The sequence below is a fragment of the Solanum lycopersicum genome, chromosome 2 (assembly GCF_036512215.1).
Source record: "Solanum lycopersicum chromosome 2, SLM_r2.1".
NCBI classification, from domain to species: Eukaryota; Viridiplantae; Streptophyta; class Magnoliopsida; order Solanales; family Solanaceae; genus Solanum; species Solanum lycopersicum.
The window spans coordinates 52,231,404-52,253,977 of NC_090801.1; the positions used below are offsets into that span (position 1 = coordinate 52,231,404).

Genomic DNA, 22,574 nt, shown 5'->3' on the forward strand with positions numbered 1-22,574 from the left:
AAGCTCCTTACCTAAGTGGAGCTTTTCATGTCTAAGAATAAAGATACTTTAAAAATTTTATTGACAGGATATACTAAATATTGACAACTTTTACCACAAGATAAAACCATCATAAACCGTTAAAGAAATGTTAAAATCATGTGAAGGTTGATTGTAATGTATATAATTGTATAAACAATGTATATATGCATATGTATCTATAATTATACATCATATATACATGTTTATATAATATTGATACATTATATATAGAGCAACTTTCACATATAACAAGCATAAAATTTATATTTGTATGTTGTAGCTATAGTTGCATAATTGCGCTCCACAATAATTTTTTTATTTGTATGGAGCTTTTGATTTGTATAATTTGCTAAAAACATCTATTCTTATACAAATTGTTTAGTTTTGCATAAATATTTTTATACATTGTAATTTGTATAATAAGATTTGTATTATAAGTGTATATGACGAAAATATATGCATTTGTATTTGGATATACATTTTTCTCTCGCTTTACACAAACACAGACACAATTTATAAATTTTATATCGAAATGCATAAAATGACTATATATATATATATATATATAAAATATTTTATGTATGTATATATATGCTCTTGTTTTAGACTACTTGTGTAATGTTTAATGGACTTTCGTTAAGAGACAATATTTTACTTATGAATTGTTCTTAAATTCATACATCAACATTATCATATTAGTCGGATTATAATATTTCATATTAATAATAAATAAATTAAATAACTCATATTTTAGAAACAAAAAATTATATTTAAATAATAAAATTTGTAAGCTAATTTATTTAAATAAATTTATTAGTATAAATATAAAATATAAAATATAAACCAAAAAAATAAATAAAATATTAAAAGGATTTGAGGGGGTATTTTTGTCTGTACCTAGAATAATCCCATGGTATTAGAGCTAATACCACCAAATGGAAGGTATTAGTTAGACACCCTCTAATACCATGTAGGGTGGGTAATTAATTCCTAGATTGATAATACATAGACCCAAATTTCCTATCAAACATAATATTAAATAATACCACACATAATACTTAAATTATTTCTCCTAATACTCCCTACCAAACGACCCCTAAATGTGTCATTTGAATATTTTAACAAATACTTTTTCTATAATAAAAAATTTATTGGACTTCTTAAGTTTTAGAATAAAAAGATATGGTCGAATAGTAAAGGTCATCTATTTCATTCTTACTTCCTTATTTCATAATATAAATTTTTTATTTCTTTTTTCTCAAATAATTACTTTACTAATTTTAATGTGATATAAAATTATATTTTATTCTAAATTTTAAAAAAATTAATTGCAAGAAAATGTAATATAATACATACATTAGGGGATCAATTCAAATAAAAGTAACATACAATTGCATGAACACTCAATTTTCAAAATCATTATGTTGCTATTATAAATGCTCTATTAATGCATTACAAAGTTCAAAAAGAGTATTTTTATCCTTAATTTTTTTTATGTCTAGCCAAAGGTTGTTCTTCATCTACCACCATTTCTATAGTTGGAGTTGGAGCCTCTACGCCATTTTGAATTGGTGAATTGAGATCACATTCATCGTCAATTATCATGTTGTGCAGTATAATACATATAGTCATAATATAATGTAACAGTTTCTTTCTCCCAAAACGTGACGGTCCTGCAATAATGCAAAACGTGATTGCAAAACTCGAATGCACATTCAACATCTTTTCGGCACGATTCTTGTTTCATCACGAAATATTTCTTCTTTTGGGAATGAGGATCATGAATATTTGAATAATTGTAGATCATTTAGGACAAGGCTCTGCTTTGCAAACATCGAAATCCGAGGCTCCAAGTCCTATATCACCTATAGTATCATCTCCTAAATTTTCATTTTTTTCACTTAATTTAAATGAGAACTTTTCAGGTCATCACACTTCTTCAAAACTGCCTGTTAGGGTGAAGAAATCAAAATTAAAGAGATAAAAAAAAAATGAAGGTCTTTCGTCAGCTATGAAACTTTTCGATACTGAAAATAATCACTTGGAAAGATGTTATTAGAGTTTGCTAAATCCAAACTAAAGGACAGCAAAAGACTAGATAGATATATCAGAGCGAAGGAATTTAGGGACGAAACTAAAATTTAAATGAAAAATTTAGAAACTATTAGTGATCCAAATGTTCCTGATTATCTGCAACAAGAACAACAATGAATACTTGAAAAAAGAAATCGACAATCACAATCGCAGTCATAATCGCAACAATTCTCGAAATGATATCCTAATTATTTTTTTTTGAATATTGTTAGATTGGAAAATGACCTACCAGATTATTAAATTATTGTTGTGATCAATTAATTATTATGTTATGTAATATATTTTATCTTGTATTTAAATTATTATGTTATGTTGTATTATTATCTTGTATTTAAGTTATCATATCATGCATTGTATTTTAGAATTAAATTCATCTTGTAATTTTAATTTTGTGCATTCTCTATAATAAAAATTAATAATAAAATAAATTTTTATTATTGATGAAAATTAGAAAAAAATTTAAATACTATTAATTTGAGATTAATGTAGTATATATTAAAAATATTTTTAAAAATATTATATTACATTTAAAAAAGAATTATGAATATTAGATATTTAATCAATGAAATTATATATAAAATAATATCTTAATTAGAAAGTAATAGAAATAATAATAAAATAAGATTAGAAATAATATCTAATCTTAATATTTTGAATTTGTAATCAAACAATATTTTACCTACAATCCACACTTCTTAAGTGATTGTTCAGATAAGATCGATTTGAATTGATTTTGAAATTCAAATTTATGTACATAGTTCAAATAAAAAAAATTAATAACTTAAAATCTATTTGATTTAAAAGTTTTAAATTTTTTAAAATAATTAATTAACCATTCTATACGATGTAAATTTTTTTTTTTGAAAGACAAAAAAAAACAATAAATTAATGGTCCTTACACACATGAAGCTGATATGGTTTCTGAACAACGCTAAATATATGACAACACCTTCCATAGCTTTAACTTCATAATGATTTTTTGGTTGTCTAGAAATGCAAGAACTCCTCTCAATTTATAGGAATCAACTCAGAGCCTAAATACATAAAAAGGAAAAGAGACATAAATTTTTCTTCACACATATTAATTTTTGGATCCAAAAACATATTAATAGTCAAGTCTTTGGTAAATAGACTTATATCTTAACTATAATAAATAGATATGAGCTTCACATAATAGAAAAAAATTAAGGAAATTAAATTTAGTCAAAATAAATCAACTTAACTTTTAATTTATGTATCTTAAATAAATTTTGTAGATATGTTAAAAATCTGAAGTAGGTATTTACTGTTATTTTGAGGCTTTTCACAATACCTCAAATATAACTTACATAAATTATCTATAAAAAAATCAAACTAGTTTTAAGTGTCTACCGATAAGTTCTGCCTTGAATTTAAATACATACATGGATGAACTATCTAATTAATTGATTTATTTATTCAAAGGTCATGCATGGCACTCAGCATATAAAGAAAGAAAGAAACATTAATGATATGCGTATATGATTGATGCTTCTTTTTAACTCTAAACTATATATACCATGTAATTATAATTATCAATTTTATCGACAGATAAATTGATATTTTTTATATTCTAAACTAACACACTAAAAATTGATCACGCAAAATTTTACTACAAATTTATTCTAGACGAATTATTAGACTCTATAATTAATATACACATGCAATTTGGTCACTTAAACTTTTATTGCAAAATCATTCTATTGACAAAAAGAAATATTAATTTTAACGATGTATTGTTCATGTTGACAAAATGTTGAGTGGCGTATTCATATATATAATTTAGGGTGATCAATCAAATATTTTTGTCAAAAAATATATTATATATATAGAAAACTTTATGATATATATTTTTTTCATACATATATATATATATATATATATATATATATTAATTCTCGATCACTAGGCCTCCGGATTTTGTACTCCTTGACATTAAATGTATCATTTGAATATTTTAGCAAGGGTTTTTTCTCTAATAAAAAGGGTATTGGACTTCTTAAGTTTCAAAATAAAAAGATATGGGATACGGTGGAATAGTAAAAGGTCATCTTTTTCTAATTAGGTTTTCAGAATTTAATTTTTGAAGGTAAAGTTCTCTGCAATATAATTTAGGAGTTTTAACAAAATCATAACTAATGAACTTTTTAGATTGTGAATCCGAATTAATCAAATTGATAAATTTCAAATATAGATGATAGAACATAAAAAATCATCTTGTACGAAAATAAAAACCAAACAATTGGCTAAAGTGTAATAAAAACAAAAACAAACAAATATATGGAGCAAAACTAAATTAGAAAAAGGAAAATATAGATTCTAAGGACTTGTGTGATTAAGGGTGTGTTTGGTATGAAGGAAAATGTTTTCCATGGAAAATGTTTTCCTAGAAAATGTTTTCCTGGAAAACAAGTAGATTTTGGACTTATTTTCTCATGTTTGGTTGGTGAGTAAAAAATATTTTTTTGAAATGATTTTTAGTGTTTGATTTATGAATGAAAAATATTTTTGAGAAATATTTTTTATTTTTACTAGAATACAAAATAATTTATGAAATTGAAAATATTTTTTAAAAATAAATTTTTTTTTGGGTGGTGGTGATAAGGGGTGGGGGGTAGTGGTGGTGGTGGTGGTGGTGGGGGCACAGAGGGAGGAGGTAAGAATGAAAAAATAAAAATTTGAAGTTGATAGTATTTTTAAAAAATAAAATTAATTTTTTGGGGTTGGTAGGGGTGGGTAGGGGGCTGGCCGGGAGGTGGGGGGGGGAGGTAGGAGCTTAAAAATAAAAATTTGGAGTTGAAAATAGTTTTAAAAAGTAAAATTAATTTTTTGGGAGGGGGTGGTGTTAAGGGCGGGGGGGTGGGGGGGTGGGAGGGGGTAGAGGGGGAGGGTGGTCAGAGATCGGTGAAAAAATAAAATTTTGAAATTGAAAATATTTTTTTAAAATTTATGTTTTTCCAAAAAAAAATATAATTTAAAATTGGAGGAGAGTTTTGGAAAATGTTTTCCTTAATTTTTGAAGGGAAGTCATTTTCCTTAATTTTGAGGAAAATGAGTTGATTTGGAAAACATTTTCCAAAACTTTTGCCCCAACCAAACATGAGAAAATTGGAAAACATTTTCATACCAAACACACTCTAAGTGTAATATTAAGTAACCCAAAAATGTCTTTTAACACATATTCTCTCCGTCCACAATTGTTTGTCAGAGTAAGGTCATACACACCCCTCAAGCAAAATATAATATAAGGTGTAATTTGACTATTATAATCCTATTATATAAAAATATCAAAAGTTTACATAATTTTTTAATTGAACTACACTATCATTAAGGCCATAATTAAAAAAAATACTAATTATTTCTTGATTGTTTAAATTGAAAATTAATCTTGAATATCTATTTTTAATAAACTTGCCAAACAAATGTAGACGGTGAGAGTTATTCACGTAATTTGTATTGAGTGCGAGTTAGTACCAAATTATTATAGAATCTCATCATATGCATGAAACGCTACCATTTCATAGATATTCAGTAAGGATTATTTGACATATACCTTATCATGTTACGTGCAACATATTAATTTAGTCGATTCACTTGCAATATTAAGAATGTGAGTATACATTCTTGAATCGTTATTTGATCGTTAAAAACGTAGAAAAACACTTCAAAATTTCAATTTGATATTGAGGAAGATTGTATTTTGATTACTTTGTTCTTTTGCTTTCTTAGTTAATATTTCATGAATTTATGAGATTTTAAAAAATTTATTATTACTTTAAGAACGATAATGCTTGATGTCTTGATATCTTTGTGAATAAAAATATCTAATAAGAATTATATGCACACACATTTTTATATATGGGGAGAAGCTAGGATCAAGGATCCAGGACAAAGTATTCTTCAAGAAATCCTTACGAATCTCAAGGTTTGAAGAACATGAATTGTGCTTGTCTGATATAGACCTATTTAAAATTATATAGAACTACAATATGTACAATAATGCATTCTTTTAACAAAACGAAATATTTGAACTAATTTTCACCAAAACAAAAATAGAATTTAATACATGTGAAAGGATGAATATTTGGAAATTCTGCACTAATACCTCCTTGGAATTTTGCTTCGCTTCTGAATTTAAAAGATAGTGGAATATATAATATACTCTTAACTTGTCTTGCCTTTTCAACTACGATACCCAACATTGGCACAAGCAAACATATTTACTATTTCCTTCGTCCACTATTAATCGTTATACTTTTCATTTTTAGAGTCAAACTATAAAAACTTTAATTAACATTTTACAATATATTTTTTAATCATATTGATATGTAAAAAATTGCGATTTATAATACTTTTCGTATATTTTTTTTGTTTAAAATATCAAACTAATGTAATCTATAACTTTGAAAATTAGTCAAATTAATTTTAAAAAAACGTAAATGACAAATAAAAACACACAAAAAAAATATTTATCTCCATATGATCATTATTATATTCTTATAGAAACGATAAAATTAGCCTATACAAATATGACATCGGCATGTAAGTGTCTGACATGGACATGCCCAAAATTTCCATGCTTGCGTAGCCAATTGTTTGTTTATGTATTAGTAATTAGTATCATGCATGTTATCCTAACCATATCGATTTGACTAATTCTAATTCACGGATCTAGAAATTAAATTAACAATCAAGATTTTAAATGTGCTTAAAATTTTAAATTCAAAACTCTAGTATATGTATATATATTAGACATAGGAGTTTGTATCAACATGGCCTCAATATATGGCTCTATATATCACAATCATGTACTTCTTTTTGTTCAATTTATGTAACATTGATGGAATTTAGAAAGTTAATCAAATTTTCTTATATGATTATTAAATGTTAATTATTGATTTATAATATTTTAAACTTAATTTTCAAATATTTTAGTTTACATCCTCGATCCCAAATTACATGACACTAATAAACTTCTAGAGTTAATAAAATTTTCTTTTAAGTTTTAAAATTACTAATTACATACACATCTTTGCTCTCAATTACCATGTTTCCATCCTTTCCCGTTCATTCACCGGCCATAACAGCGAGGCGCACAGTAATAGAGCACCCGCATTCACTATCTAAAAAATAACCGTTAGCGACAATTAAATATTAAGAATAGCTTAATTATAATTAAATATATATTTTAGTAGTTATTAACACTTTTTGTATATGTTCCTAAAACTTTTAGCTACATTGGATCTAATGACACTTAACTAATATTGGTAAAAACTTCATCACTCTTTATTAATATGTTTATTTATTACCGCTAAAAATTGCTTTTGTTGCAGTGATTAAAGCTCAATTTGTTTGGATGCATATTGTTCCGAAAGTAACGCTTTCTAGCAAGCATTTTTTCATAGCAATGACTTTTTCGTATCCATAACTTGAATCTGAAGCCTCTGGAAGAAATGAAATTAATAGTTGTATACAATAATTAAGAAGTTAAAATGTTGAAATAAGTTGTATTTATGTAATTTTCTTAAAATAATTATTTGGAATAATGCACAAGTACCCCCTCAACCTATGCTCGAAATCTTAGAGACATACTTCTATTATATTAAAGTCCTATTACCCCCTCAACTTATTTTATTAATAATTTTCAACCCCTTTCCGACCTATGTTGCACTATCTTGTGGGCCCAACATTGATTGATTTTTTTTTCAAACTAGTGCCACGTAGATCGAAAAGAGATAGAAAATTACTTATAAAATAAGTTTAGGGATAATAGGACCTTAGAATGGTATAAGTGTATCTCTAGAATTTCGAGCATGGGTTGAGTGGATACTTGTGCATTTTCCCTAATTATTTTTAGAAGTTGTATAGTATGTAAAATCGTCAAAAATATTTTTGATAACCTAAGGAAAAGTTGAAAAATATGTTCTTTTGTTGCTTCCAAAGAACCTGTATTTGGTTGAGAATTCATAAGGATAGAGCAGACAATATCAGAGACTTGTTAGATTCCTGATTTATACTGAAAATATTTCAGAGAGATTAATGAGAGTGGGTTAATTATTTTCCTTCTTGAACATATGGAATAATGTTTCTTTACTTTTACTGTCACCACTCAACAGGACATTTATATGATATTATAAGTATATACTGGCTTCGATTTTGTTTGTCACATTATATTAAACATGTCATGTGATTGAAAAAATTAAAACATGGTAAAAAAAAAGAGCACAAAATGTGTTTTTTAATTAATTTGAGATAGTTAAAATTTCATCATTTTTAGTTTAAACGCATGAAAATAAAAAATATTATTAAAAGCATCATCGCCTCATAAAATAAAATTGTTTAATCGAAGAAAGGGTGCGGTCACTTTGGACATTGGTGAAAACAGTGGACAAACAGAGGGAGGAGGAAAGTGAAGTGGAAAAAGGAATCATCATCAAAATATCAAGATGAATGAGTTAAAATGTATGGTCGAATTTATTCTTTTTTTTAAAAATTTCAATGTGAATAAATAATGAGGCTCTCCAAAATTAGAAATTTTTATTCCTTTTTACATGTGTTCGACTTAAAAGCTGTTGAGATAGAAAACATGCATGGTTAATGTTCAAGATTTTTTAAGTTATATAAATAGTTAACGTAAAGAGCTTTATAACATCAAATATATCTTATTTTTCTAAATTAAAAACTTTATATTTTAATAAGACTTAGCGTGTAAATATCTTTTAGATGAACTAACAGGTATAATCGCTTTTTTAAAATTCAAACTAGTAATAGTAATTTGTTATAATGAGTAACATTATACATTCTTGTTACTCTATTTTTTTACATTTTAGCTTTTTAGAAGAAATAAAAACAAAAAGCAAGTAGAAAGGTGATGGTGAGTGCAATTTTTGGGGAGAAAAAAAACTTGTACTGAATTTGTTGATACATCACTTTCCTCATTCATTCATTCATCTATTTATTGATTCATTCACCAATTTGAGAAGCTGACAAACAAATCTGCTGCAACTTATTATCATTATATTTCCTTCTACTGAACCTCATTAATTTTTCTGTTTCATTCTTTCTTGGGTTATATGACCTACTTCCTTTCTTTATTATATGTATGTATTATGTCTACTTATATAACAAAAAAAAAATGAATGTGATAATTACTCTTCCATTTTGGGAATTCTCTTCTTTGGGCCTTTTTTTTGGGTAGGCGTTTGGATATATTCATGATTTTAAATTAACGTTTGGAGTTTGGACATGTGATTTGGGAGCATGTTTTTAAATATTAACTTATCTAAACAATATTGTGAATTTGAGTCGCTAAGTGAATAAACATGTGAAAGCTTTTGAGAGTAGTAACGAAAAACAATTATTTATAAAATATACATGAAGATATGTGATTTATCAAAACAACGTCTTAGAATATTTTTCCTATCTTGATTCTTGATTATGAACTATGATTTGCTCACAAGGTAAGATTATTTAAGAATTCTTTTATTTTTTGATAATTTTTATAACTCGTGAGATTTTTATATTTATGAAAAAAATATGACTTAATAAATCAAAACTAAAAAACTTCAAACTTCAAATTAACAATTAATAATTGTGTAGAAAAATCCGTCTTTCAGCTACATGCCCTTGCCTTAGAGGTTTATCTGAAATTTTAAGTTTGTAAGTTATAAATTCTAAACACAGTTTACTGAATTTTCAATAAACTCTCAAAATATATTAAGTGAATTAATTTACACAAATATAATTTTTTGGTTTAAGTTTGTATTTACATATATATATATATATATATATATATATATATATATATATATATATATATAATAGTACTAAACTTCTTGGTAATATTTAGGCAAAATGGTACTATAAAGATATAACTATTTCCAATAATTTATTTATTTATTCAAGAAAATACATGTCCGAATAAACCTTCAAAGTTGTAAATTGTTCAACAAACGGAGATAGTCAACGTTCACCCAAACTTGACTCTGTTAGGATTTGAGTTTTGGGAATCATAATCCAATGTTTAATTTTGAAAATTTCCATGTTTTGAACAATACAAGAGATTTGTATCTTATAATGAAATGATGAGGTGGAGAAGGTGGCCACGTCAACCTCCGTTAATTTTGATTCTCATGCTACTCAATTGGACAATACGTGTGTATATATATAAAATGTTTATATATATATATATATATAAGGACGGATTCACGTGATTTTCAGAGGTTCATCGGATCCCTTAAAAAAAATTACATAATATATAGAGTAAATTTTTTTAATTTTTATGTGGATTATTAAATTTGAACCTCTCGTGAACAAGAAGCAAGTTATAGCATAGTGGTAGACTCCTTTAAAGTTGATCCTTGCGTTCAATGTCTGAATCACATTGTAAACATTTTATTTTTTTTAGTTTCGATTAAAAAGAACTAACATTTTGCACCTATAAACTATATATTACTATTTCGTTGGATTTGTGTTTTATTGTCTTTATCACACATCTATACTTTTATTTTCGAAAATTCTGAATGAAAAAAATTCTCGATCTGCATGTGAGATCAGTTAATATACTTTGGAATAAGCTTCCCTCGATGTAAATCTTAAGCTTATCTAGGATTAAACTCTAGATATGAAGGTATAAACCTTATGGATTAGAGTACAAGGTTGGTACATAGTCAAGCTATATTACCTAATTTTTCTTTTAAATATTTCTAGTATCACTCTCCTATTACTTTGTAATATTTGATTACATGTTATTTAATTTGCTTCGATTTAATCATGTAATTTGTTATCAATATTGCTTTGTTCTACATTATTTACATGATGGTTTCTCTTAACGATTGTGTTCCCTTTTTATACTTACTTTAAAATGCTTTATCTGAATAAAGTATCTATCGAAAACGAATTTTTATATATATCACTATTTTCAAATTTAACTCGTGAAACTACACTAAATATATTATTTGCAAATGGTTTCAATACAATTTTAGCTAATTTGATCTTTTCAAGTATTTTTTTAATTGAAAAATTAACCTAAATAGCCGGTCACACAATAACTAAAACTTAAAATAGTTGACATGTGTATAAAATACATATAATTTCAGTGAATCTAGTCGGCTATTTATTGAAATTTAATTTTTGTGGATGTGTTCCTAACACCAATCGAAAATTAACTTATAAATTAAGATACCACTTCGATTGACTATTAAAAAAAGTAATTTTATAGAAAAAATAAAAAATCAAATTGAAATCACTTTTATTTTTGATTTTCTTACTTATTTGAGTTATTTTTAATATATTAAGTTATTTTTAACCTCGTCAAACACTTCCTTACTTATATCAAGTCATTTTTGACTTATTTTGAGTTTTTTTTTATATATTCCAAAAACTTTCCGAAGGAAACTAACAAAAATATAGTATATTAAAAAAATTTTACCATTTAGAGCAATAACATTTTCTTTTCACTCGACTGCTTTTAATACATTTATAATATAGTTTTAATACATATTACAAAGAACAATTTATTATTGACATACACTACAAGTTTTATTGATGAATAATACATTTGTCACACATTTTTATACACTTATAATATAATGTGTCAACTTCTTAACAAACAAGCATAATATACTTTATATAATTATAATACATATATATTACATACATAATTCACTTTTAATATATTGCCGATTTATATAGTATTACTATAAATGATAATAAATAAAAAATATTACTAAAATCAATAATTATTTATTAAAAGGAACGTAAGCATCCAAGTAGTTTTCTACTTGTTTTTATTGTTGAAGTTCGTTTACATAAGAATTTGGCAAGCCCAGATCCAGGTCCAGTCCATCTTTATCAGAATTTGCCTTTGGGCCGGGCCCACTCAAAGCAACGCAGGAATGAAAAGCTAGCAATGGCCCATTATCCAGTAAATCGTACTTGTTGGGTTTGCCAATTAGGTCCAATGTCTAAACGTACTTCCTAAATATTATCTCCTTTCGTTTGAATTTAGGAAAATTTAGCTAACTAGTCAAAAAAACCAACTTATTTAGTGATAATATTCATACTTTAATAATATTAGTAAACATGTAAAAAATGTCATTATTTTGAAAATAAATAATTATTATGATATTATTAATATTTTCTCTCTCATAGATTACACATTTTCCTATATTTATGTAATTGGATAAATATTAATGTCATTTTAATTTTTTTCTTTCTTTTCTTAAGTTTATCAATTTCTGTTTCTTACTTTCTTCCAAATCAAATTTTCAGATTTTTCTATTTTTTCTTATTCTTCTTTTAATTTTTCTCTCTAACATTCTTCCAAATCAATTCTACAGATTTTCTATTCAATATATTAATATTTTCTACTATTCTCATTTAATTTCGTTGCAAGATTTAATTTGAAGATTAACAATGATTTGGGTATTATGTTTTTCAGATTCCTTATTTATTTACTTACTGATTTTAGTGTTTTTTTTTTTAATTTTGTTGTTGTCTTTAAAATATTTTTTAGGGTTTGAGACTACATAATTTTCTTTTAAATTGACGTTTTCAAGAGAGTTACTAGAGTTATTAGACAAAATAATCAAAGTTCTTCTGATTTTCCATCATTTTTTTTCACTCAAGAATTAAACAACAATGTAGGTTCCGCTTCTAAGGAGGATATATGACGGAGAAAAATGTCTGAATCCGTTGATGTGCAAAATCCCACACAAATTCATAACCATGAAGTTGAAGAAGACCAATTTGTTGGAGAAGAGGTTTTTTTTTTTTTACATGTTCTGTGTCTTGCATGTTAGTTTAATTTGTTTAGTAATTTTTAAGACTAAAAAAAAATTCATGTTACAATGCATTTGGAAGTGTATATGGAATTTTTATTGTGTTATAGTTAGTATTAATTTTTGTATTTCATATATTTATTGTATTTTGTGTTCTATTTTTTTTTTGTGTTAGTTATGTCAATATAACACATTATATGAGTTTGATTGTGTATATTTCATAGTTTTGATGTTTTTTGTATTCATAGATTTGGAAGTGTATATTGAATTTTGTTGTTGTTTTACATGACATATGTATTTTTGTATTTCATTATTTTATTGTATTTTATATCCATAAATTTGGAATCGTATTTCATATATTTAATTCATTTTGTATTATATTTTTTTTATAGTTATGTCAATGTACCACACTTAGTATTTATTTTTGTATTTCATAGTTTTATTGTTTTTTGTATTCATAAATTTGAAAGTATATATTGAATTTTGATACTATTTTAGTCAGTATGTATTTTTACAATTAACAGTTGTATTCATTCAAAAATTATGTTGCATTGTTTTTGAATTTGACATTTTTTTCTAATTTGTATTTATTCTAAAGGTATGTGAACTAGTTATGTATTTTATTTAAGAATGAGTACACCAAATATTCAATTATTCTTTTTCAATTTTATATTTCATTCACTTTTTCATCATACTAATTTTTTGTATTTTATATATTATTATACAAAATTCTAAATAAAAACTAGAATAAATAGAAATACAAATAAAATACATATTGAAATGAATACGTTCAAGATTTTTGATGAAAAATTAACTATATAGGGAAAAAAATATATGAAAATACAAATATATTTCTTAAATGACTATATAGATAAATTCGACATACCTATTGGAATGAATACAAACTAATAAAAAACTATAATAAATATAAATAGAATATATTGTGAAATGAATATAATTTTAAAAAGGTAAAAAATCTGGAGAGAAAAAAGAATAAAATTTAAATTTTATTTGAAAATGTAACTGATGAGAAAATTAAGGATCCTTACTTTTTTTTTAAAATATTCTCTCCGTTGATTTTCTCCCTTTTGTTATTAAAATAATTATATTTTTTAAATAAAAACAAATAATAAAAACATAAATAAGGTACCTAACAAACTAAAATTTGACATTATTACTATATATTGAAAGTGTTGCTAATGAGCCCTCTTAAATGCTAAAATATTGACATTTTGAAAAATTTCTATTGAATTTATGTCGTTATTTGACTTAATTAAAAATTTTAAATGAGAAGAATTTTAAAATAATGGTCTAAACACCCTTTTGACTATTTATAAGGTAATAAATTATTTCATCGATCATAAAAAGTCGCTAATCATTTGTCTAAGTAAGAAAATATATCATTTTATTTACTGATTAAAAGGGAAAATGTATCAGGATAGAGAGTGTAGAATATAATTTAAAATTAAAAAATTACCAAAAAAAAATTTGAAATAAACTAAACAAAAAAATAAAACAAATATATTAAAAAGGGAGAGTATATAATGGGAAAATCATGATATAGTAGTATAATTGCATTAACTTTCTTTCATTCATCTCTAATTCTGTTAATAAATACCTTCAACATCAGTTGAGGTGATCGTATAGTCAGATCCCATTATATTTTCTTTCTGCAATCAAATATTTAAAACTTAATTATAATTAATTATCCCCGTGCTTTCTGATAATTTCACGTTCCTTAAATGTTGTGGTGCATAGTTAAGCTAGCTCGCACTCAACTATCAATTATGTTCCAAAAACAAATATACTTGGTGCTCCAAAATGTACTGCCTCTTTTAAATATATACACTATATGTCGATAATTTTGTTTTAAATAATTTCTGAGCATTATGGTTGACCGTTTACAAGTAACAGAGATTGATTTCGAGCTTTAAATATAAAAGTTAGATAGTACTTTTTTTCTTAAAATGTGTTTAACACGATTGTGAATTTAAATAAATTGGAATCTCAATACGAGATTAATCATACATCGGAAAACAAAAGGACATCTATTGTTCGACCTCAAGATCATAAAAATTTAGGAAAAGCAATGTGAACGAGATGAAAAACGGAGACTAAAAGAAGAATGTTAAAAGTTATAAAGCAGAGAGTAAGACTCCATTAACATGATTCTATATATGTAAAAAGTTCACTAAAATTTAAACCAAACTGAAGTCGAAATTTATAGCAGTTGGCTCCTACGTGCTATCCACTTAATCTTACATAACCATTAAAAAAACTGCAATTAGTTACGAATTTTTGTCCTAATTCAATTGCTAAAGTGGAAATGTTTTTTAATATGCATGGCGGTGAGATTCGATCTCAAGACATCTATTTGCTCTGATATCATGTTAAAGTGTGTAACCATCGTATTTAAAAGCTTAAACTGTTAGAAATAACACATTCTTATTATTTAATTATATCCTCAACAAGTTTCAGAATCTATCCATTGCCAATGTACTATTTTTGTTTGTAGTATTATTCAAAATGAAAAAAGTTCCACATTGATAGATAATGAGATTGATGGAATCCTTGTAAGACTTAGATGATACTCTTCCCTTTAAATTAGCTTTTGAAGGGTGAGTTAAGCGTAAAATCTAATTTTACAATTATTTTATCGTATGAATACGCTAACTTCCACTGAAGAAAAAGCAGTGGAGGTAATTCCCAATTGATATTTAAAAAATAAGCATGCTCTTGTATAAAAATAGTAGTATAGTGAGCCATCAATTTTGTAACACACTGAGGAAGATGGAGAATTTGTGTTTGGTTTTTCTTTTGATAGTATCAATTGTTTTTCCTGTCCTCGGTCAGGGAGGACTAAAAACAGGGTTTTATTCATCTTCATGCCCAAATGCAGAGTCCATAGTGAAGTCAACAGTTCAAGCAGAGTTTGATAAAGATCCTACAATTGCTGCTGGTTTACTCAGGCTTCATTTTCATGATTGCTTTGTTCGGGTAACTCTCCTTAATTTCCAGTCTTACATACTATACAGAATTAGAATTTTGAGTTTATGCGTTCTGAATTAAAATACAGTTTATTAAATTCTTGATAAATTATGTATACATGTCACGTGGATTCTTAAATATAAATACTAAGATTTGAGCCAAAATTTTCAACCTATAAGCAAAACTCTCAATTTAGCACAAATCCTGTATTTGTTTTAAAAGCTAAGTTTCACTAGTTACTAATTTCCTCTATAATTTTCTTTGATGACAACATATACAATTTGTGAACTTAGCTTTTAAGCCTAAAGACAGGAGGATTGTCCAAGCGTTATAAGAAGTTCACCCATCTCATTAACTATCGATGTGAAATTAGTTTTAGGCCTAACTCGCCCCTAAAAGCTAAGCTCTAAGTGAGGAGGATTGTCCAAGCCTTACAAAGAGTTCACTCATCTCATTAACCACCGATGTGAGACCATTCTTTTAACGCAATTTATTTTTCAGGGTTGTGATGGTTCTGTTTTGATATCTGGAAGCTCAGCTGAAAGAAATGCAGTGACTAATACGGGACTGAGAGGATTTGAAGTGATTGATGATGCAAAATCAAAGCTTGAAGCTTCATGCCTTGGCGTTGTCTCTTGTGCTGATATCCTAGCTTTAGCAGCTCGTGATGCAGTAGACTTGGTAACTAACTACACAATAACTTTTACTTTCACAAATTATTAACCAATTAACCTACCTATGTTGCTCTGACTCTTTGAAATTTTCATAATAGAGCGATTGTGACGTACAATTTGCATGTTTTGGCAAAACTATATGTTAATATTTGATGTTGTTGATAGGTTGGAGGTCCAAGCTGGGGAGTACCTACTGGTAGAAGAGATGGTAGAAACTCTTCATCCTCAGAAGCAATGAACTTACCTTCACCATTTGACACAGTTGAGGTCCAGAGGAGCAAGTTTGCAGCTAAAGGCCTCGATGATCATGATCTCGTCACCCTTGTTGGTAAATCTTCATTCTTCAACATACTATATTCTCTCTGTCCTAATTTATATGACACTCTTTTAATTCCTTTGTTGTCGTCAGTCTAAAAAAAAAACTAACAGTTGTCTAAACTTTCCATTTTGTTGAAAATATGTACATGTAGGGGCACATACAATTGGACAAACGGATTGCAGATTCGTTAGTTATCGACTATACAACTTTACAAAAACAGGAAATGCAGATCCAAGCATAGACCAACAATTCTTAACACAACTTAAGACTATGTGTCCGAAAGATGGTGATGGATCGAAGAAGGTTGATTTAGACAAAGACAGCCAGTTGAATTTTGATGTGAGTTTTTTCAAGAATATTAGAAATGGAAATGGGATTCTTGAGTCAGATCAGAGGTTGTTTGGTGACTCTTCAACAAAAGATGTTGTAGATAAATATGCAGGGAGTATAAGGGGACTGTTGGGGTTAAGATTCAATTATAACTTTAAACAAGCTATGATTAAAATGAGTAGCATTGAAGTTAAGACTGGCACTGATGGGGAGATTAGAAAAGTGTGTTCCAGGTTCAATCACTATTATTAAAAAGCTATGCTAAGTACTGTGTTATATGTCAACGTGTAACTAAGTATGTTAACATGAATAAATTGGGTTCAGTGAGGTTTTCTTTAAGTATTCAATAAACATATTAAGAGATAAATTCAGTAACATGTGATATAATTCATGATTTCAAATAACAACGGACATGCGGTATGGAATACAATGCTAATTGTAAAAAAATTGAGCTACCGGGTTTATCTCAAGGCACACGTGGACATGCAATCGATATGAAATCATGATTTCAAAAGACATATAATTTCAGATCATGATTTCAAATCTTAAAATAAAATGCATATTTTGAAATTTTAGATCATGATTTCAATTTATTTTTAAATGTAAAACTTGACCTATAATTTTTTTTCTCAAAAAAAAAACTCCCATCTTTTTAAATTTTACAAAAACAATTCATACTCTCCAGGAAGATACTGCACGTATGGTGTGAAGATATAGCGCGTACCATGTGAAAAAATTATATTGGATAATAACTAGTTACTACTATTGTTGACTAGTGGATTGTTATAAGATTATGTGTAATCACAAACATTTAATTATAAAAGGAACATGGAGATATGCAATTTATTAACGTGGCACGTTAAAATATTCTGATATTTTATTTTTGAACAATGATTCGTCCATTTGATAAGATTGTATAAGAATTATGAATATTTTAATAGTTTACACTTCTTATAATTTTTTTATGTTTATAAAAAATACAACTTAATAAATCTAAATTAAATGCACAACCAAAATTTCCATGGCAATCAATCTAATTTCAAAAATCACGTCCAGCCTGATCAAAATTCAAAAAGTTAGGTTATTTTGGTCCAATTATTAGCCCATAATATGCCATGCTAAACTTCCTTTCAATTTTTTGAAGCAGCTATACTTTTTTTTTCGGGAAAAAGAAAAAGAAATTGGGGATAGGAAAAATGGAAGAGTGAATTAATTATAAGATAGAAAATCAAATTTTTGATCGATAAAATTTAAATTTTGTTATAAAATCAAGCTCATGGCAATATAAATATAAAGAGATGAAGACAAGAGGAGTAAGATGGAAGATAAGACTTTCTTCTTATTCAAGTGTATGCAAATCTCATATGTATCTATATTACAATAGTGAATGAACAACCCTATTTATAGAGTGAGAAATCACTCCAAAGGTCACCATATTAAGTATCATAACAAAAAGATACATTCTTATCCAAAAAGGTTCATGTAACCTAGTGAATATGAATGGTTGTTCATGTACCAACCTTATGGACTATCCACTCATTCAATGAATTTATAACTCTCCCCCTTGGATGTCCATAGATAATGTGCCTCGTTAAAACCCTACTAGGAAAAACCCTGTGGGAAAAAATTCTAGTGAAGGAAAAAGAGTACACATATCTTTTGATACGCACCATACGCACCATTTGTTGCCTCATTAAAAACCTTGCCAGGAAAACCCAGTGGGAAAAAACCTCGATCAAGGGAAAAAGAGTGCAACACGTATTGTACTCCCCCTGATTAAAACATCACTTAATTTCTTGTGATGATGTCTCCAATCTTCATACATTGTGGTTGGTATATTCCTTTTTAAAAGAAAAACCACACATTTCTTGAATATGGTGTGTCATTTATCTCAACCAGACGCACTTTTGACTTGCTTCATGGAGGACTTTTATTTTTGCAGAGCAACATTTGCTTCATTGATCCCCAGGATATTATTGTGCCTCCACATGCAAACACATAGCGTGCTTGAGATAGAGCTTTATGCGGATCAGATAAATATTCTGCATCTGCGTAATCAATCAATTTTGTCTTGGATTCCTCGGGATAGAATAAACCCATAACTATGGTCCTTCGAGGATATTCAATCATGTGCTCAACACCATTTCAATGTCCTTTTATCGGGGAGAAACTGAATCTTGCCAGTAAATTTACTGCAAAACAAATATCTGGTCAAATATTGTTAGTAAGATGCACTAGTGCCCTGATTGCACCAAGATAGAGTTTCATCACCAAGAAACTCTTCATCCTTCTTTTGAGATCAAACTGAATCATCATTTATGCCAAGTGATCTCATAATCATTAGGGTACTCAATGAATGCGATATATCCACATAAAATTGCATCAAAATTTTTCAGTGTATGTGCACTGTTAGACAAATATATTATTTTTCAAATTAATAATCTGTAGGTCAAGACAAAATTTTGTCTTACCAAGACCTTTTCATAAAAATACAAGGACAATTAGGGTCATTCTTTTGTACCTTTTTTCTTCCTTGACTATTTCAATCCATATAAGGATTCTTGAAGCTTTATTGGAAAAGTTTCTTTCAAACTCTTATATGCTTCAGACACCTCGATTGTTTCAAGGATTTTCATATAACCTTCATTGTCTAGCTAGACATTAAAATTATTCATTTACATGCATTCAAGTTTTCATATGTTGCCAGATCAAAACAAACCTCATTTCATCCACCAAAGGAGAAAACATCTCCACTAATGTCAGGATTTTTGCGATAAACCTTTATGCCCCAAGGCACAAAGCGTATTTGATATCTTACAGTTATACTATCGCATAATAATTTATTTGTACCCCACTGACATTATACCTTAATTTATGGGCTACCAGTCCAAAATGTTACTTTTCTAAGTGAAACAAAATATACTTGAATTGTGCATTTTACTTGGCCAACCATTTATCTGTTCACACTATATGACAGATTTGAATTCAAGATCCTCATCACAATTTATATCATTGAGCGCTACCTCATATCAAAGATACCGTCGACGGTTATTTGGTATCAATTCCAACAAGACATAACTTATCGAGATCTCTTCATTTTTCATTATTTCAGGTACCTGAACCTTTTTCAAGATTTTATGAATTGTTATGTCAATGTGCTCTTTTATAGCACTTGCCTCATTATCATGACCATATTGATCATTTGCTCCTTCCTTCTTCAAGGAATTTTATATTTGGAATCGATTGGTCTATTACGCTTCCGGCGTATCATAGACTCTGTCCTTCGAGGACTTCACATTGGAGCATTTGCAGCTGAATTATATCATAGGGTCAGTGCATTCATCTGGCAACTGATTTGCAACATTATACAACTGAATTATCCCTTGAACTTTAAGTTCACATATTTATTTTAATGAGGATCTAGATAATTCATAATTAATCTCACACATAATTTTCAGCTGTCAATCATCTCTCCCCCTAATGTTAGAAAATCTAACATTCATTCCAACCTTATTTGGAAGTTCATCTTTGTGCGTGGTGGAGTAATTAAAATCATAACCGCACATTCAACATTTTAGATGAAAATTATATGGTTCCTGACCCTGAACCAATTTTAATGGGGAAACCTTGTTGGTTTGATGCATACATGTGTTGCTACATGTTAAACAAAATTATCTCATACCAAATCTTATTTGGGAGTTTTGTTCTCATAACTATGATTTAGCTATAATTGGAGGCATACAATTTCTGCTAAATCAACCAGCATTATCAATATAATATTATAGTTTGGAACTATTTCAATCTTACAAAAACCAATTTGTAAGTTGACAACAAAATACATGTGACCATCGCATAGATGCATTAATCATATAGTTGCAAATGATCCACATGACAGGTGAACGGGCCCATATTCACCCTTTTATATGTTCCAAAAATTTTAGGGGATTACAGTCCCGATCTTAGCTGGTACAATGATCATTTTATCAAGAGAACAAGCAACACAAGAGAATTCTTGAAGAATCTTTATTTCTTCATCATATAAGTCACCTGAATTCTCAATCACGTTTGCATCACATTTAATCGAAATGGTCAATCAGTCATGCCAACTGATCTTTATTTTAGTACACTTATAATTTACTTTTACATGTGATTTCATCAGCATGTACATGTTTGTATTGAACAAACAAAAGGAAAAGTGGGGTAATCTTTTACATAAACATTTATAACCCTCTTCGGTTGTAGTGATTTATAGTCTCAATATTTATTTTCAATTTATCCGAAACTTAAAAAGTTTCTTTTGAGACTTACTACAACCCCAATATTATTCCTCTGATAATAGCACAACTCGTTAGAGCTTGCAATTAATTTTGTGTACTATCACATATTGCATGACAACATCCCTATGGTGAGTATCTCCTTCAAGGAGGAAATTATATTATTATTTCATGGTCAAAATCATTACGAGCAAGACGTCTTTCTTTGCTTTACTTTTGTTGTACCATAGGTACACAACTAATGACAAATTTGTATTGCCACACAATAATGACCACAATCCTTATAGGCAAAAACTATTTCTTTCTTTTGCCCTTTCGGTAGTTCATACCATAGTGACATATAAACCGTACAATACAATTAGCCATTTCTGCCAAATAAAATTTATTTCCTCTCAAATCTCCCGTAAAGATGAGAAGTGACATGTATCATTTTTTCTCAAACCTTCCATAGAGGTGAGTTGTGACATATATCCAACCCATAATGATTTTATCACATCTGGACCCATTCTCTTATAGAATGGTCGAGCATTCACGATACTCATTACAAGTCACATTCTCTTCAAGGATTGGACTAATTATTTATATGTACTTCATAAATTTGCATTATAAGCACATTGTCATGGCTTTAAAATTCATCATATTTCCATGACACACCTCAACATCACTTTGAAAGATCAAGTGTACCATCACTTTATCTTCTTGTCTTTTGATGGAGGATTTATAAATTATTGGGTTGATAACATTCACAAGTCCAATGTCCTTTCATACCATTTTGATAATGAAAACTGCCTTCACATTTTGAAGGACTATTTGGAGAACCCATAGTGTTCTTCCTTTTATAATTACCACAATGATGACTATTATATTTATGTCCCTCCACGCCCTTATTCATATCATTAATCATTTGTCATCTTTCAGACTAACATTCACTACTACCACATTCGTATGATTGAATGGAGCAAGTTAACAGGCGGATTTCAGAGTTATTACATGTTGCTACCACATTCTTTTCAAGGAATGAAGCAAATTCAATAGAACGAATTTCAAGACTTTTCATCAAAGCCTAGTCATCATT

At 27.7% G+C, this 22,574-nt stretch overlaps 1 protein-coding gene across 1 annotated transcript; it reads left to right on the forward strand.

Annotated features, from left to right (window-relative positions):
- Nucleotides 1-15,585: 15,585 nt before the first annotated feature.
- On the forward strand, nucleotides 15,586-17,564 carry LOC101267376 (peroxidase 25). The gene is made up of 4 exons (XM_004233394.5): nucleotides 15,586-15,911; nucleotides 16,404-16,583; nucleotides 16,742-16,904; nucleotides 17,047-17,564. The coding sequence occupies exons 1-4, from the start codon at nucleotides 15,645-15,647 to the stop codon at nucleotides 17,475-17,477; spliced, it is 1,041 nt and encodes a 346-aa protein (XP_004233442.3). The 5' UTR covers nucleotides 15,586-15,644; the 3' UTR covers nucleotides 17,478-17,564.
- The last annotated feature ends 5,010 nt before the right edge of the window (nucleotides 17,565-22,574 follow it).

Excerpts from the sequence above, each read along its gene's own strand:
- LOC101267376 (XM_004233394.5), top strand. The coding sequence starts at position 15,645 with ATGCTCTTGTATAAAAATAGTAGTATAGTGAGCCATCAATTTTGTAAC. Across the intron at positions 15,912-16,403 it reads TTCATGATTGCTTTGTTCGG|GGTTGTGATGGTTCTGTTTT; the intron begins GTAACTCTCCTT and ends TTTATTTTTCAG. Across the intron at positions 16,905-17,046 it reads TGATCTCGTCACCCTTGTTG|GGGCACATACAATTGGACAA; the intron begins GTAAATCTTCAT and ends ATGTACATGTAG.